General features: G+C 33.1%; 1 protein-coding gene, 1 long non-coding RNA gene and 1 pseudogene across 2 annotated transcripts; 1 reads left to right on the top strand and 2 right to left on the bottom strand.

The window, feature by feature from the left end:
- Positions 1-4408: 4408 nt before the first annotated feature.
- LOC115973968 (cytochrome P450 81Q32-like) lies at positions 4409-8293 on the bottom strand. Its single transcript, XM_031094202.1, has 2 exons — positions 7361-8293; positions 4409-5266 (listed from the first exon to the last, which is right to left on the bottom strand). Exons 1-2 carry the CDS (start codon positions 8207-8209, stop codon positions 4646-4648), a joined length of 1470 nt encoding a protein of 489 aa, XP_030950062.1. The 5' UTR covers positions 8210-8293; the 3' UTR covers positions 4409-4645.
- Positions 8294-10039: 1746 nt separating this feature from the next.
- LOC115971985 lies at positions 10040-10835 on the top strand. The gene is made up of 2 exons (XR_004087371.1): positions 10040-10393; positions 10503-10835. It is a non-coding gene; the product is annotated as an uncharacterized LOC115971985 (long non-coding RNA).
- A 2266-nt stretch (positions 10836-13101) lies between these two features.
- On the bottom strand, positions 13102-17390 carry LOC115969270 (annotated as a pseudogene).
- Between the last annotated feature and the right edge of the window lie 1834 nt (positions 17391-19224).

A 19224-nucleotide genomic window follows, 5' to 3' on the forward strand; every position in this document is an offset into this window, starting at 1 on the left:
GGAATTTGCATTCCATGTAACAGGTATATAGAACATCTCTTCGTAGACCTCACAAATGTAGGACCCACCGCACGTGAAATAATTGTTAAAAAATCTCCAATATTGGCATTATACCAAATATTATCTCGTACATTCATGAAATGAAAGCACCTTATCATGTTTCCATTAAAAAAAAAAAAAAAAACACTTATCATGTGATTATCTTGATTCTTTTGATCTTTTAAAGGTGCATAGCTGCAAAGGGGGAAGGTGCCGCAGAGTGTGATAAGTTTTCAGAATATTATCAAGCACTTTGCCCGGGTGAATGGGTATGTCTCTTTTATGCTTTTGCATATAAATGATAGTATGCTTGTCTTTCCTTATCAATCATCTCAAGGTTTGTTTTAACCGTTCAGATTTTAGAAAACTCCTGTTGGCATTATTTCCATTGCCTTTGTGTGTTTGGTAACTTAAATCCAATCAAATTGAGACCCTCATGCACCCAGTTTGTGCTGACGATGCTTAATTGCAGTTTGCTACCAATAAGAAAGTTTTAGTGCAAAGCTGAAAGTAATAAGAAAAGGGGTACTGAACCCCGGCACCTTTCTTTTTTTTGGGTGGGGTAGTTGCCGAAATAGTACCACCTAGATTAGTAAGAACTAAATACCTCTTACCTGAAGTCTTTACACAAGCTGGTGCATTGGATCGAAGTCTGGAGTCTGGATTTGGTTGTCACCTTGTACTGTATGAACAACTAACAATTCATGAATAATTCAAGAGCATTGTAACTCAATTGATTGACACTTCCTAGAGTTTCTATTAGAGACATCTAGGATTCAAATCCCCCCACCCTAACTATCAAATTATCAAAAAATATTTAAGAATGACGATAGTATATACATCTTATACCATTTTTTTTTTTTTTTTTTTCTTTTGAGAATCTATCTTATACTTGATGGACTGACTTGAAAAGTTGTAAAATGTTGTTGTTCTGCTCAAATGACTAAAATGCATTACACCTTTAAAGTTTGTGGTAATTTTGATTTTAGCCCTTATAGTTTAAATTTTGGATTTTAATACCTAAGTTTAAGCTTGTTTTAATTTGGCCATTCTGTCCATTCTCGTTAATGATGTGGCTATTAAATGCCAACGAAGAGCAACCCAGCATAGTAATTTTATTCAAAACTAGCTACATCAATATTTATTTATTTTTAATTAATCCACGTAATTAATCCAATTTTTTTCCCTTTTTATTTCTTCTTCACTTTTCTTTTCTTTTTTTTCTACTTCCCATATTCTTTCTCTTTCATCATAGTTGGATGGGCAAACTTGAATGCCTCCACCAAAAAAATTTCTAAAACTCTTTAGAATAAAAAAAAAAATTCTGGTTGGTTGCCTAGAATTTTAAGATAAAAAGGGGAGAAAAATGTTTGGGCAAACAAATATATCTGACCCACAATGCCATTGCCGCTGAATGCCTTCATATCTCTTGCTTCCATGATTTTATCTTCGCCATTGTGGTTCACCATGGTTGATACTCTGTCCAATTTGGTATTTTGACTGAAGAAACCTGCGGCAAGAGGCTCAATTTTGGGCAGTTCACGGCTTTTGCTGATATATTGATCCCTAATTGGAATTTGACCTGGCAATATCACTGCTCCTGAGTTGGCTTGGTCCTGATTGGTCAGAACCGGAGCAATGCAACATAGTGGATTCATCTCAAGTGTTGAAGGGTGGCACAATGGTGTTGCCATGTGGACTTTAGCCAAGGTGGTAGGACTTGATGTGGGTTTGAGGGAGTAGGTCTTTGGGGCTCCAGGTGAGTGTGCTTGGTGGTTCATAACAACGGTTCGAGTGGTGATTGGCCGGTTTGTGTTCAGTGTGTGTTTCTTGGAGTTGTTTAGGTATGCTCTTGATGGTTGATGGAGGCATCAGGCATGGTGCTGGCTTTTTGTGAATTGGGTTTGGGTCTCATTTGGTTTGATGCATGTTTATGGTGGTTGGGCCTGCTTGCTGTGTTTTGTTTTGTATTGGTTGATCAGGATTTGATTATATTATTTAGTAATGTTGTGTTCCGTTGGTGGCGCTGGTGGCTGGTGAGATGGTGGTTTGATGGTAGGGTTGGATTGCCTGTACTTTGTTTGGATGTTGGAAAATGCTCTAACCAAAAGCTGGTCAGATGGTGATGTGACGGTGGGGTTGGATTGCCTGTACTCTGTTTTGATGGGGAAGGGATTGGCGGAGGTAGCTGGAGTGAGGGCTAGTGGCAAAGACTGGAGAGAGGAAAAAGGGGAAAAGCAAATGGAAAGGAGAATATAAAATAGATGCAATGGGCATGAAGGAAGGATAATTGATCATGGCATTTCTTTGTGACGTGCTCTAACTGGTGTAGTTATAGCCAAAAAAAATGGTCACAACATCAATGGGCATGAAGGAAGGATGAAATTCAAAACATTATGTAGGACAAACATAGAAATGTTTAAACATAAGGCAACAACATCAAAATAACTCCAAACTTAGAGGGTGCAATTTGCAATTTGGTCTATAAACTATTATCTAGTTACACAATACAAACTGGAGCATTATCACAAATTAGATATTTAGCTTGTACAATTAGGCATTACTTTCTGTTCAGACTTTGCATCTAAATCAAATACGAATTGGCAATTTAAAATAGTGGAAAAGGTTACTGCTGCTGAAAGAAACTGATATCTAATTACACAATACAAAAGGTATCATCACAGCTTAGGTAGATATACTAAACTATTTTTGGCTGATTGATCATAGCATTTTACAGACTGTAATTTAGATGGAATTTGCTGTCACTTCTTTGTTTCTTGGGTGAGTAGGTTGTGTTAACATTGCTCTTTTAAGCAAGCTGTTGTGTTCTTCATGTATGCCAAGTTGACAGATGGAATGAGCAAAGGGAGAACGGAACCTTTCTAGGTCCTCTGTAGATGATGTGTCGAAATTTCTAATAAATTCAAGATATGAATTTTTTTTAATGAGATATGGATCCTAAGGGAATGTCCCATTAAAACAGTGAATTAGAAATTTTCCTTGCTTGTTGGAACTTTTTCGGGTTCAAATACAGAGAAATTGTTGCTCATGAATGTTTTATTATCACTGAGGCATTTTTCCATCTTATATATCTACTTTAACTGTTCTGTAGCAGTTAAAGGTTAGTGACTGGAACTCACTGAGGGTGTGCTCTGTTTTGTTGCATTGGTATGCAGTGATCTGTTTTGACTTTGGTTTCCCCGTTTATATGTGTAATTCTGTTTTCTTGAGCTGTGACCTAGGCTTGTTTCTACTCAATTTAAAGCGAGCAAACAGAATTCCATTCTCATACACAGTTCTGGGGTTTTACTATTTTACCGATTCATCCCCCCCCCCCCCCCCCCCCCCCAAAAAAAAAAAAAGAACCATAGACAATGGCCAGGGTATATCTAAAAATTCCTTGAATTTCCCACTAAAGTATGTGATCGACTTATTAGATGCTTCACCTATAATCGATCTCAATCTCTGTGGGCAAGATTCCTTCTGGATATTCAGTCTGAGTAGGGTGGTTAAATGAGTTGAGTAATAGCAATTAATGACTGATGCATCTAATTTATTTCAACACAAATCTAGCTTAAGCTCATACCAAAACTAAGCTCATCACAAGACTAAATTAAATGATCAAGTTTGTTTTTTATCAAACAAGTGACCCTCTACATGAGTAAGTTGATTAGTCTTTTCCACGTGTATAGTAAATACTATAATTAAAAATCTTTATCCCTTCACAAATTTATTATAATAATTAATAATGCTTAAAAAATTTATTCCTTCATAAAAACATATCATCATAGGTAATTAGATATTATGATTTTTTAAACAACATATAAAATTAAAATTCACCAACCTTGCTTCTTTTTTGTTTTCTTAGTCAAAGGCGAAAGAATATTTCGCTCTGTGTTAACAATGTGGCTGCGTGACCAACCTTGCTTCTAAGTTAGAGTAATTCATATATTTTATAAATTTTATTAAAAGTTAATTTTATATGTAGTAGTATATAGTTAAAAGAAATCTTGGAAATGTGTAGCATAAAATTTTGAAATTGATACATCTTGGAAACATGCATAGCATAAATTTTCTAAGAAATTAAATTATGTAAAGATATGGTGTAAAACTCATGTTTTACTCTTTTAATCCCAAAATGTTATATCATCTTATCACATATTTAAAAAGAAACACAACCACTCCTAATTAATTCTAATATACATATATAAATCTAATCAAATTGAGAATTTATTGAGATGTTATTAGGTGTGGTAAGACGTATTAAATTTTAAGTAAAATACTTTTTTTTTAAAGAATGTTTTAAATAAAATACTGATGTGACAATCTCTTATTAAATGATATAAAATATGAGTTTTACATCTTACTCTTACCAAATTCGGACTTATTCTTACCAAATTCGGATTCATCTTTTAAAGGAGAGCTTGGGAACATGCATGGCATAAAATTTTGAAATTATGAAAATAACAAATATAGGCAATGGAGAAGTATGCCTAACAAGGACAAGCAGTTGTCTAATCTAACCTATTGATAGATTCCTTGATTATCACGACATATTAAGTGCTTTTAGTGCAATAATTTCCTCCAAAGCATATGCTAAATTGGTTTAGATATGAGAAAGAAGATTAGCCATAGCTGGTTGTGGGCGACAATTAGCGAACAATGACTGAGCCTTGGGCAAGGTGATCCCACTCCCTTCACTCATGTCCACCATTTCTTCACCAATCCTATCCCACTCAAAGCACTGTAACAGTGAACCCAAAGCCAAGCCAACAACACGCATGGCTAACCCTTCACCAGGACACCCTCTCCTCCCTGACCCAAAAGGCACAAACTTGAACCCATCTCTACCCCCTTCAAACCCTTCAAATCTCTCTGGCTTGAAACTCCTTGGCTCATCCCAAATTTTATGGTCATTGTGTATGGCCCAAATGTTAACCAGTAGGATAGTGCCACCTGGGACTTTGAAACCACCCACCATGCAATCCTCTGATGACTCGTGTGGTAAAAGTAATGGTCCTGCTGGGTACATACGCATTGTCTCATTTACAATGCAATGGAGATAAGGTAACTTGGCCAAATCTGCTTCATCAATTAGCCTATCATGTCCTACAACATTGTCAATCTCGGCTTGCACCTTCTTTAGGACTTTTGGGTGGTTCAGCAATAGTGACATTGCCCACTCCATGGTTCCAGCTGAAGTGTCGGTTCCAGCAGTTAATAAACCCTATACATAAGTCAAGCAAAATCATTGTCTTTTATGTTTATCTATATGATTACTTATATGGTCTCAGATTTTGAATCGTCATTCAGCCAAAACTTTTGATTTGTCAAAAAGTTCCTATTTAATAATTATGGAGAAAATTGAGAACTCCTTAATCTTTAATTAAAAGAAAAAAAAAAGGACAGGAAATATGGATATATATATATATATATATATTTTTTTTTTTGAGGGGGGTGGGTGGGGGTAAGGAAAGATAATTATCTTTAAAATTAAATAATAAAAATATAGTGGGGAGGAAGTTAACAATAATATATTATAATAACTAGTCAAAATAAATTTATTTAAAAAAATAAAAAAAAATATTATAATAACAAGAAATTGGACTAACGAGACAACATTCAATTTTTAAGATTTATATAATAAATTATAAAATGTTCCTAGCATCACTATTTTATGTATATGAAATGATACTACCTATTATAAATTTTACTACATAAGTTTTAGTATTTTACAAAAAATAAAGAATATCAATACATAATCCGATTCCTAAACCAGCTCTGATATATATATATATATATATATATATATATAAACAATACCTTTTATCATCAAGTCAAATCTTCAACTCAGGAACTCAATCTCATATTAAAGATATAAATAAAGGGAAAATTTAACAGATGCTTTAAAGACATTCGTTTAGAAAATATTTTTAGAAAATTTTTGAGGAAAATTAAAAAAATAATTAATTGTTTTAACAACTTTTTATATTTTCTATGAAATTCTCTAAAGGCACAAGTTAACTGGAGACAAATAAATTATCTATCTAGTAGAAATCTTGACGTAGTTTAATTACGAGACAAAATTTAGTTATAAAATTGATTGTTGTTTTTGGTTACAACTTTAGTTAATATCTTTTTTATTGGATGTGAAAATTCATAAATCCTCCATTGAATTATATCTTCTTTTTTTATCCTTCATGCTTATAAAATTTCTAAAAAATTAAAGATAAATAACTATACCATCAATAAATTGTTTAAATTGTAAGTTTTTGTAGTTTAAAATTATGCATAAAATATAAATTTATAGATCATATAATAAATAATATCCAATTGACACAAAAATTTACATGTATATTAAGAGTATAAAGAACATGCAATTCAATGGTTAAAACACACAACATGAAGTAAATAAGAAATGTATTTACTATTATGTTGTTAACTTGTTAACATAGTATCAATTTCATTCATTGTATAATTTGAAAGCCTTTTATAAGTAAAATAAAAAAGTTTAGAGAATAATTTTTTTCACAATTTGCTAAAGTGATTAATTGTAGTGATAGAAAAAGATGATGAGTTCATGTTTAAGTAATTATCCACTAATCATAGTCAATCATTTTAACATGATTGTAGTAAAAATTGTATATGTATGATAAAAATTGATCTTTTACTATCACGCACTTTACCTCAATGAAGGGGTCATTTCTTTCAATTATACATGCAACTTTTGCTTTCATAAATACTCTTTCCATCTTAGTTTGTTTGTCATCTATTTCATTTTAAAATGTTCTAAAATATTGTTATGTTTTTAAAAGTAAAAGTTATTAATTTACTAATATTTCTATTATACCCTTACTTTATTTTTAAAATTATTTTAAAAAAACTAGTAAATATTTTAAAAATTAATTTAATTGGGACACTTTTTTAATTGTCTTATTAAGAATAATTCTTAAAAAAAAAAACTAATAAATTTATTTAAAAATAATTTTATAAATTTATGTATTTTTATAAATATAATAAAATATATTTCTTTAAAAAATTTAACTTTTCAAATAGTATAACAAATTCAGAGAACGAAGTAATAGTATTCAACCACTCCTAAATTATAGCAGAACCCCTGCCACAAAAGATAAGTTTGACTCAACTTTGTCTGAGAAAGTGGCAGTGTCTTTTAACGTTTCTCCTAACGTATTTATGAAATTTTAATGCAAAAAAGTGAGAAATTTGGTGGTTGAATGTATTCACAGAGGTCCTATCTTTTACTTTTCTTTAGGAAAAAAGAAACAAACAGACAAACTTTGGTGCAGAAGTTAGATCTTACCAGCATGATGCCTCTGATAATCTCATCCTTGTAGTACTCAGGTTCCGATTCTTGCTTAGCCAACAGAACTTCAATCAATGTTTTCTCCTCTCCCTCACTTGATCCCATTCTTCTATGCTCCTCTATCAAACTCTGCATAAAACTATTTCTCTTTTCCTTCAATATCAACCTCTTTTCTTTCCCTCTATTCCCAACCCACCTCAAAAATGGCAAATAATTTTCCATAATCGTCACACCCCCTAACAAGAAAGTCTCAGTCACAATCTCCCTAATCTTCCTCCCTTCCTCCACTTCACGCTTCCCAGCTATCATCCTCATCATCACGTTGAGTGTTAGTTCAAAGAACAACGCTTTCATGTCCACAGGCTGGTCCTTTTGGCTTAGGAGGCGGCGAATGAGTGAGTGAACTTCATGGCTGCGTATGTGTGAAAGAGTTTGGAGACGATGGGATGAGAGTATTTCAAGGGAAGCGATTTTGCGAAGGTTTCGCCAGTGTTCACCATATGGAGCCCAAATGAGGCTGGTGTTGTTGTAACCAAGGTGCTTTCCTGCGAGCATGCGTGGCCGGTTGGCGAAAACAACGTCGCGTCTTGTGAAGCATTCTTTGGCTAAAGAAGGAGAAGAGATAAGGAGGACTGGTCGAGAGCCGAAGTTGAGAAAAACTATGGGGCCGTATTTGTTTGATAGGTTGGAGAGAGTTTGGTGGAGAGGTTTCTTGGTTTTGAGAAGGTAGAGATGGCCAATTATTGGGAGAGTAGGGAAGAGGCTTGGTGGGAGGTTTTGAAGCTTTGAGAGAAAGTGCTTTGTGAAGACATAGAAAGCTACAAAGAGCAGGATTTGGAAGAGCATGGTGCTAGTATTGGTAAAGGGTAGGAAAGGTATGGGATTGCTTGATATGGATGTTAGCCTTTTTTTTGTTTTGGGCTAGGGGATATGGATGCTAGCTTTAATTTGTGGTGGAGGAGTGAAGAAAAGAAAAAGTTGAGGAATTTGTATTCCATGTAACAAGTATATAAAACATATCTTTGTAGACCCCCACAAATGTAGGACCCACTTCAAGTGAAATAATTGTTACATCTCCCTTATACAGGGTTAGCTCTTTCATTAGGTCAATTAGATTGATTGTTTAAGGCTCCTAAGTGGAAGAGGGTCTCAAAATTTTGATAAAAAAGAGTACTAGTTTCAGAAGAAACTCCAAAAAATCTTATACATTTTTGTAACTAAAGAATAAAAAATCTGGAACATCTTTGTAAACATTGGTTGTTAAAATATGAAATTTTCAACATAAAAAAGTGGTTACTTAAAAATTGCCAAGAAAAATTTATCAAAAAATAATAATAATAAAAGTTTTGGACAGGTTTATGGGGCCAGAAATATATGTTCTCTTAAAAAAAATGACAAGATGTTGAAGGGTGGGACGTGTGGTTAAATAAAATGTCTCTGGCCACACGTACCACCATAATAAAAAGTAAGTGCACTAATAGGTGGTAATATTATTGCCCACTTGATATTTTTTTTCCCCTCCACACATTCTACACATTAATATTCCAATACAACCACTGCCACACGTTTGGTTCAAGTTTCAGCATTACTTATTTGCATTTTCCCATCTCACTTTTTGCTTTTCATCTCTCTCTCTCTCTCTCTCTCTCTCTCTCTCTCGTGAATATGTGCATGCGCAAGAGGCAATATCAGCAAAAAAAAGCCTCAACTGAAGCAATAAATCATTACAAATTTGCTTATCTTTGGGCTTCTTTGGTTCTTCCTCAACACAAATATAGAAAATTTGATTTTTTTTTTCTTTTGAGCAAAAGGTAAGTAAAGTAAATTTAATGTTTTTGGGTCACTGTGAGTGTCTTAGACTTCATCACTTCATACTTGAGAGAGCATTTTCAAAATCAAAACCTCTCTTTTTAAATCTAAAACAAGATCTTTCTTTTTATTTATTTATTTATTTAGGGTTAAAAAACACAACAACTGAAGTATTTATGAAGAAGTGCTAAAATCGGTTTAACCACACCGATTTCTGGTTATGCCGGTTGAACCGATGGTTTGTACTGTTATCCGATTTTTCTTTTATTTTTGACTTTAACTAATAACTGGACTGGATTTAATTCTGGTTTCTGGTTAAACCGGCCAGTCTGGTTCGGTTTGTAAAACATAAGATGTTGCCTTATTCCAACCAAAAAAAAAAAAAATTCAAAGATGGAAGGAAAGCAACGTGGGAATAGAAATGGTTAGTTGCACACTTGCACTTGCAACACATCACATAAAAATAAGGGAATTGACATCACATGAGTCCAAAAAAAAAAAAAAATATTAAACCAAAATACCTATAAAACCTCACACTCACATGTAAAAGAAGTGAGGTCAAGTCTTGTCAAAAATAAGGTAATTAATATCACATGAGTCCAAAAGAAGAAGAAAAAAAAAGCTATAAAATCTCATACTCACATGCAAAAATAAGTGAGGTCAAGTCTTGTCGAAAGTAAGGTAATTGACATCACATGAGTCCAAAAGAAAAGAAAAATACCTATAAAATCTCATACTCACATGCAAAAAGAAGTGAGGTCAAGTCTTGTAAAAGATAAGGGTTGCATGAGTCCAAAAGAAAAAAAAAATATTAAAGCAAAATACTTATAAAACCTCACATTCACATGCAAAAAAAGTGAGGTCAAGTCTTGTCAAATTGATGGCTTAATGTCATTGGGTTCGGCTCCCCGCCGGTTCAAAATTTTTCAATTTTCTCCGGTTTTTATCCGGATGCCTCATCTTAAGCTCTCTGCCTCTCTACCTCACTCAACTCAAGCCCACTCTCTCCGAATATCCCTCACTCTCTCTGCCTCACTCTCACGGTCTCACCTCACGCATGCCTCTGAATTTTTTTTTTTCCTCATCATCCTCTTGGCGTCTGAACTCTGGTGTTCTAGGTTTTTTTTATTTTTTTTTTTTCATCATCATCCTCTTGGCGTCTGAAATTTCGATCTCGCCCTTGCCCTCGGAGCTCTGCTCTCTGCTTCTCAGCTTCATCAGGTAATATTCTTTTCTTTTGATTTTGATTACTTGATTTTGATCATTTTCTTTTCTTGGTTCTCTATTTATTTATTTATTTATTTTTTCATTTCTCTCGGCTTCATCTCAGATTCTCCGTTCATGTTCTCAGCTTCATCTCAGGTTCTCCGTTCTGTGACTTCACTGGTAAGTGGTAACTTGAGATAATGATGTGGCTTTGAAGATGAAGAAGATAAGAATGAGGATGATGATAATGATGCTAGTGGTGGAGCATTTGGTTCACATGATGATATTGATTTCAATTTTCTTCGTAACAAATGAGGCTTGAGTCTTAAAATTTAGTAGTTGTTTGTTTGAAACTTTAAAATTTATTTGCTATTTGGATGTAATGAACTTATTTGTTATTTGTTATTTGGATGTAAATGTAATGAATAATGAACTTATTTATTTGGTTTTGTTGAAAGTTTATTATGTTAATGATGATTGTTTTGTAATGTTATTATGTTAAATTCTTTAAAAATGTGTTATATACTTATATACTTGTATTTTTTTTTAAAGGAAACATATTTATTATATTAAAAAAGAATTTTGTTAATGTGTGCTCGAAGACAACTTTTTTAATTTTCGAGAAAATGTTTCTAAAAATGGATGGTTAATGTGTAGAGACTAGGGCACACATTTTTCAACTTTTTCAACTTTTTGTTAGGACACACATTAACCGGTGTAGAGACTAAGGCCTAAAGTAGCGTATTGAGTCTTGGGTCTTATTTGAGGACATAGACAAGTTTGAGGAGGAATGAGTAGTTATTAAGGGTTTTCCAACTAAAGTCTCATAAGTGAGGGACGAATGAAAGGAGATTCGAGGAGGAACACCTTCTCGGATACAATGAATATAGTCCAAGTGTGTATTCTAGTGATTAAAGTGACACTCCAAAAGGCTTTAACGATAAAAATGTGCCCCATGAATGTACGAGAAGGAAAAGAAACTCAAAATACCTAAGGAAAAACTGCTACCACCGCATTAAATGCATTGCAGCTACTTTTTTGGTCGCATTTATGTGGAGAAGACATCTGAACAGTACTACCTTAACTACCACAACTCATAGAAGGCTGAAAGGGGTGTTTGATGGGACATGGTACTCAAGTAGGGACTCAAATGATCAACAAGTGTAGGATCAAGATGATCCAAAAGAAACTATATAATGTGGGAGATCCTCCATGAGAGGGGGATGGGAAAAAAGTGAGAAAAAATATAAAAGCAATCAAAACCATTTTGATATCCTAGAGTGATCATTATATCCAGATTTAACCTTCTCGGACTGGAATTTTATTAATATCAGTACCCTTGGTTTGTGTTTGAAAGCCATGCAATTCAATACTAGTCGTTATCCAGCCCATTAAGACCTAGATCTTTAACCCATTCTCTACAAATTCATTGTATTAGGCTTATTAGACCAAGACTTCATATATTTTGGGCTTGGGCCTCAAACCGTGACCCTACAACTGGACCCATTAAAAAATCATTAATTATTTATATAATTTAAATAAATAATATTTAAATTATTTATGATGTCACTAGTTCGAACATAAAACCGGTAATTAGCTCATTTTCTAGTTCTTTCACCGTACTCGTTTTTAAAACCATGCCCAACATCTAATTAAATGAGTTATTAATCTCAAGAGATCCATTGAGCCTATAAATAGGCATTCTCAAAACCAATCCTAATACACCACACTACAAATCATTCTATCACACATACACACTTGAGAGCATTATTGAGTTTTTGAGGAAAGAAATGTGTTATTTTGGTGAAGCTTTGGACTAAACCACTTGTGCAGATTTTGTTTGAGCCAAATAACATTTTTGGGCTATTGCATCTTGGAGAAGACAAATCAAGAGAAGGTCTGCCATGCCAATCTTGGACCTTGCCAATGGTAAAGAGCTTGAATCTCCTTAAAGAGAGTAAAATTTTCACACTTCAGTTTAATTGTATTGAGAATACCAAGGACGGATATTGTAACTTGTGTTTTTTTTTTTTTTTTTTCACCCACACATTTGAATGAAAGATGCAACTGTGCTATTAAAAATGCTACTAAGAGTATATTTGGACGTAACTTGTTACTGAAAGCTTATTTATTAATTTAGTGAAAGTTGGTTAAAGTATAATTGTGCCTAGAAAAGCTAAAGTTTTAAAAAAACTAGATATTAACAAATAAGCTAAAAATTTAAAAAGAAGATTCAAAATAGACACGAAAGAGATGGGTTTCAGTTAGCTCAACTGAATAATTTTCTGATTGTTGTATAAAAAATCTGAAGTTCAATCCCCGCCTACATCGAAAACTAATTGATATCTTGGTCTGACAATAAAAAGCTATTATTAGGAACGGTTGAAATTCTCTAAAAAAAAGAAAAGAAAAAGTAAATACTAATTAATAAACATGTGCCCAACCTTGACACTAGAACATTTTTTATGTGGAAGCCATTGTCTTAAATTTCTTTGTAGGTTGCTCTATGTGAAAATTCAAATTTAAAACAGAGAGGAGAACTATGAAAGGGAATAATATTTATTTTATGCATATGACATTTTATTTTTAAAATTTTTTTCACAATTTGTGTCTTACAAATTGAATAGGATTCATATACTGAGAGAAAGATGATACATATACCGAATATACAAAATACTTTCTTGGAGCTGGCAATCTAAAATACCCACAAAATGTTCTCAAAGTTAAGAAAGGAAATTTTCCATGGTAGGGCGTGGTTTACACTTGGCTAGTAAGGGATGAGCTTTAGACATGGTAAGCCCAACCCTTTCAGTCATGTCCACCATATCTTTTCCAATTCTTTTCCATTCAAAGCATTGAATTAGTGAGCCTAAGGCTTGCCCAACTATCGTTGTGGCTAAGCCCTCCCCAGGACAACCTCTTCTACCTGCTCCAAATGGTAACAGCATAATGCCATCTCTTAATTTGTTCTTCTAGACCTAGGAGCCTCTCTGGCTTGAATTTCATGGGTTCTGCCCATATCTTAGGATCATTTTGTATGGCCCACGCGTTCACCAATAGCATCGTACCACGTGGGACACGGATGCCTCCCACAGTGCAATCCTCTGAGGACTCGTGGGCTGGTAATAGTGGGCCAGCTGGGTACATCCGAAGTGTCTCATTTATAATGCCCCGAAGATAAGGAAGGTTTGCAAAATCTGATTCTTCAATTAGCCTGCTTTGTCCAATGTGTTTGTCAATTTCTGCCTGTGCTTTCGCAATGGTCTCTGGATTGTTCAGCAACAGTGACATTGCCCACTCCATGGTTCCAGATGAAGTGTCAGTCCCTGCTGACAACATGACCTAGGCACAGAAATAAGAATTTATTAATAAATTATTATAAGAAAGTTTTTATATTACTTCTGTGAAAAAATATAAAAAACTAAAAAAAAAAGTCACTTTTTTTCTTTTCTATAAAAATTTCTAAAAGTATCTCCTAAATGATGAGTTTAAGCATCCGTCAACAAAGGCTTTACATCTTTAAACGTGTTGGTGGGTTTGAAAACTTCTCTAATTATTTATATACACACAACCATGATACTGTGTTGATAGGTGGGACATAACAATAGTATGAATTAAAGGCAATTAACTTCGGGTAAAAGGATTTATATGTCCATTAATTAGCGAATTGGTACAGTCCATTTTTAAAGCAACGGTTAACTCCTCTCATTAGGATTCTTGTTTACTTAAACAAAGAGAACCTCAATGTTATCCCTTAAAGATAAATAGAAACATCATAAAAAAAAAAAGATAAAAGAATTTAGCATAAAAGAAGTGGATTGAGATCATAGATGAAATCCCACTATTTAAACTAAGTAATAGTTTGAAGTTTGAACACGATGGAATAAAGAAAACAAATGGGTGAGACTTTGAAAAATAACATAAAATATAAAGAGTAATGTTTATTTTACACACTCACAATTATAGCCAATGGCAGAGCTAGGATCTAACTTGAGGGAGGGCAAAAATTACATTTGACATCACATTTATGCACGTGCAAATGAACACACACACACACACATATATATATATATATAGTATTTGAGATCAATTTGCAAAATAACAATTCATTCATGTGTATATTAAGCAATATTTGAATGCAAGAAAATTTAAAATAAAATAATATATTCATTATATTATTTATCTATTAGGGGTTTATTTACATAAAAAAAATCATTTTGAAATTGTAATTATAAAAATGTTATATCAGGAGGGTTTTGGTTTTAAAAACTATCTTATCCATCAACCATTTATTTATATAATTTTTAAATGCATTTATTGTATTATATAATATAATAGAAGAAATATTAATAGATTTTTTTGAGTGAGTTACCCCTTGCTCCACCCCTGATTATGGCACATGCACTTATCACTTTTGCATAAAAATTGTCATAGTCACGATTTCAAACTTTTTAGTTCAAAAGACTGAGTATATATACTATGTGTCTAAGTGAGATTGTGCAATAAAAATTTCACATATTTAACAAGAGTCATATAACTTTGTTCTCCGTTCTTTTCTTGAATAGGCTACAGTAGATGTTCTTGTCATGATGTCATCAAATTGCATAGATTAGCATCAACGAAGACAACAGAAGAGATTTAATTATAAAATTTGATCAAACGTGGTCACTAGCTATCAGCTTGTTTCTTCAAATTAAGATTTACTTTTACTATGTCCAAATGACATCTCATAAATTGACTTCTTGGTATGGTTGTAAATAAACCAAATTGTTTATAAATGGTTTGAGTTCAACTTGAGAAAAAGCTTGTTCATGTTTGTTTATTTAGAAAGCAAGCTAAATTGGAGCACAAGTTTAGACTTGACTATTAAACAAGCCAAGATCAAACATAGTAACATGTTTGTGAACATGCAAGCTTGGTTTAACTATATATAATATTGTATTTTTATATGTATATTTGTACAAAAATATACTTATATAAACTTGAAAATGGATTGTGTAAATTTGTTACTATGTTCATATAATATCAAATTCATATTTATAGTTATTGATCATATAAAAAATTAATATTTGTAGAAAAATTCATAGAATTGTGAAGGGTAAGTAATTTTTGTCATAGTTATACTATATATGGAAAAAGAATAAGTTAATTAAGTAGCATGTGAATAAGCTCATGCTTATTTGACAAGAAAATAAATTAAATATAAACATGTAATTTTGTTTGGTAATGAACTTAATTTCTGCTCATATTCAAAAGAAAATTAAACAAAAAGGTTTGAACTTTTACTATTCGGCTAGGCTCGACTCATTCACAACCCTACTTGTTGGTATCATGTCCACTCAAGTAACTACACCACAAAATTGACTTAATTTTCTATAAATTCATCCCTTATATAAGCAATGAAATTGATTTAAGATTTTTTTTTTTTTTTTTGTCCCTAAAATATAGTTTATGATTTATTTTTGTCGCTCGAGTTTAAAAAGTTCTGTTTGTCCCAAAAAATTTAAAAGGTTTTACATTTCGTCCCTGTTTTATTATGTTTCAAAGATAAAAATAAAACCAAGATGATACTTCAGGGACAAAATTAGAACCTAAACTATATCATTTTTATCCCTAAAATATAATATAGGTTCTGTTTTCATCCCGAAAAAAAAAAAAAAAAGGTGAATGGACAGACCACATGGGTGACATTTTCAATTTTTAAGGACAAAAATATAACATGTTCCAAATTCTGAGAATATAATTTTTTCTTTTTCTTTTTCTTTCTTGATTTAAATGGCGAGCACCAAATTTAAAATTTTGAAATGCTAAATTTTCATCATCCAATAGAGGATCGTTTCTGATTTTACTGAGAGGAAGTGAGAAAAGCTTACCAGCATCATGCCTCTGATGATTTCATCCGTATAATATTCTGGTTCAGCTTCTTGCAACGACAAAAGGACGTCAGTCATGGTCTTTGTCCTGCCTTCAAAATCAGAGCTATCCCTAGTTCTTCTAAGTTCTTCAATTAGATCCTGCATGAATTTATCCCTCTTCCCTTGTAATATCACCAACCTTTTCTCAAGTCCACTCAATCCAACCCACTTGAAAATCGGCAAGAAATCTCCTATATTTGTAGACCCACTAAACTCAAATGTCTCCATCACAATTTCTTTAAACTTTTTTTGTTTCTTCCAATTCTTCCACACTCTCTTCATAATACCTCTTCCCTGCAATCATCCTCATCATGATATTGAGTGTAAGCTCAAAAAACTTAGCCTTCATATCCAAAGTGTGAGACTCATCATCCCCTTTTGAGCCTCCACAAACCTGGCAAATCAACGATTTAACCTTGTAGAAAGAGAGCAAGACTGAATTGATATTTCTTATTCAATTCTATACAATATAAGGTATTTACATAGAACTTAGCTTAAGCCTATTAGGCATTGATCCTCACATAATTCTTATTATACATCGTTTGTACACATCACCTATTTCACGTTTAAAATGTGGACATTAATAAAAAATGTGAATGTTGTGTGTGAAATTATGGACGTTATATTTACAGAGTGTATATCAGCAAGTGTAATAGAACAACAACCAATATTGGAGTCGATTCGATGACAAAAGTTCAAGGGAAGCTATGCGCCTTAGGTTGGGCCAGAGGTCACAATATGAGGCCCAAACAATAGTAGTGTAATTGTAACCAAGGTGTTTCCCTGCAATAAACCGAGGGCGGTTTGCGAAAACAATGTCATTTTTTGTGAAGCATTCCTCAGCGGCAGTTGGGGAAGAAACAAGGAGGACAGGGCGTGAGCCAAACCAAACGTATAGTATTGGACCATATTGGTTGGCAAGTTTAGCAAATGCCAAAAGTTTTGTGAAGGGGTTTCTTGAAGAGATAGAGATGGCCAAGAATGGGCAGAGAAAGAGCAGGGCTTGGTGGGAGTCTTTTGCTTATTTGGAGCAAACGTTTTGTGAAAATGTACAAGAAGAGAAAGGGCAAAACATAGTAGTACAATGGGATTTCCATAAGATTTGTAAACATAGAGGGTATGGAATTGGCTTGGTGTGAATTTTATTAAATTCTTATTGGGTTTATATATAGGAAGCTTTTTATCTTGAAAGTACTAAAAAGTAAAAACAGGGCTTTCTGTTGCTTTCACACTGTTTTGGTCTTGCAGCCATTAATAATATATAATAATCAATATTTATTATTATATGATTTTAAAATAATATCTTTATATTTAGATAAGATTATATATTTGCTCAATCTCTCTCATTGTTCCTATCAAAAAAAAAACCTCTCTCATTGGTGAAAATTAACAACCAAGATGTGTATTGTCTGTCTCGACCTCTTTTTCTTCCTAACCTATTTGATTTTCTAGCTGCAATTATTCAAGGATATGACCTCAGTTTTTATTTAAGAAAACCGCCATAATTTATGCAGAATAGGTCTCATCACCGAGAGGCATGCTTATTTTGACAGATCTGATCTGCTATTATTAATATATATATATATATATATATATTAAATTCAATAGTTACTGTTAGAGATATTTTAGTCCATTAGCATAAGCCCAAGTCTAATTCTACTTTGTGTGTAAGCCAAGTCTCCTACTTGTACTAGAAGTCTATTAGTTTAGGGTTTAGTCTACTATATATACACATGTTATAATTCATTGTAACACATGATTTGTACTACACTCTAATATATTATTGATGTAGTCCTTTAGGGTTTCCTCCGTGGATGTAGGCCGTTAGGTTGAACCACGTAACTCTCGTGTGTTACTGTGTTTTATATTTTATGTTTTCGCTTCCGCATCCATACTAGCATATTCAACATGGTGTATTAATGCTAATATTTAACATGGTATCAGAGCCACCTTCCTGTGGCCATGGTTTTCTGTCCTTACGGTATATTTAAGAGCAATCTTTGTCTTCCTCGGTGTTTTTTTTCGCTGCGTTCATCTTCTTTGGCTTCCTACTGCTGCCGTCAAAACTCTCCGGTACAGTCAAGCCACCGTTAGAAGTCGTATCAACACTGCAAGACCATTGCCTTCCTCAAACTATCGTCACAGAGCCAAATTTCACTCAAAGGATCTTCTCAACCTTATCAAATCTCAAGATTTCATCAAGTTTCCATCTTGAGTTTGAGAGGGGGTGTTAGAGATATTTTAGCCCATTAGCATAAGCCCAAGTCTAATTCTACTTTGTGTGCAAGCCAAGTCTCCTACTTGTACTAGAAGTCTATTAGTTTAGGGTTTAGTCTACTATATATACACATGTTATAATTCATTGTAACACAGGATTTGTACTACACTCTAATATATTATTGATGTAGCCCTTTAGGGTTTCCTCCGTGGATGTAGGCCGTTAGGCTGAACCACGTAACTCTCGTGTGTTACTGTGTTTTATATTTTATGTTTTCGCTTCCGCATCCATACTAGCATATTCAACATGGTGTATCAATGTTAATATTTAACAGTTACAGTAAAAATGAAGACTTTGAACTCTGTTAAAAATCTCTTAACGATCTATTATTAAAATTAATCAAGTTGCATCTTTGGAATAAACACTTGCCAGGAGTAGATGATGTTTGGTATTGCACAAACTGTTGCTAGAAGAAGCCCAGAACAGGATTATCTCGCTACTAAAACTAATGACATAATAATAATTTAATTATACTAAATAAAAAATTTGTAGTATTCTAAATATTACTCTTACTTTAGTTAATGATTTTTTAATTAATTTATCAAATATACAAATAACAGTGAATACTAGTGATGATTTTAGAAAGATGTTTATAAAACAATTGCTCAATTTTTGTAGCGTTATAGCCTTATTGAGCCGAAATCACAAAGCAA

Source organism: Quercus lobata, chromosome 2 (genome assembly GCF_001633185.2).
Source record: "Quercus lobata isolate SW786 chromosome 2, ValleyOak3.0 Primary Assembly, whole genome shotgun sequence".
NCBI classification, from domain to species: domain Eukaryota; kingdom Viridiplantae; phylum Streptophyta; class Magnoliopsida; order Fagales; family Fagaceae; genus Quercus; species Quercus lobata.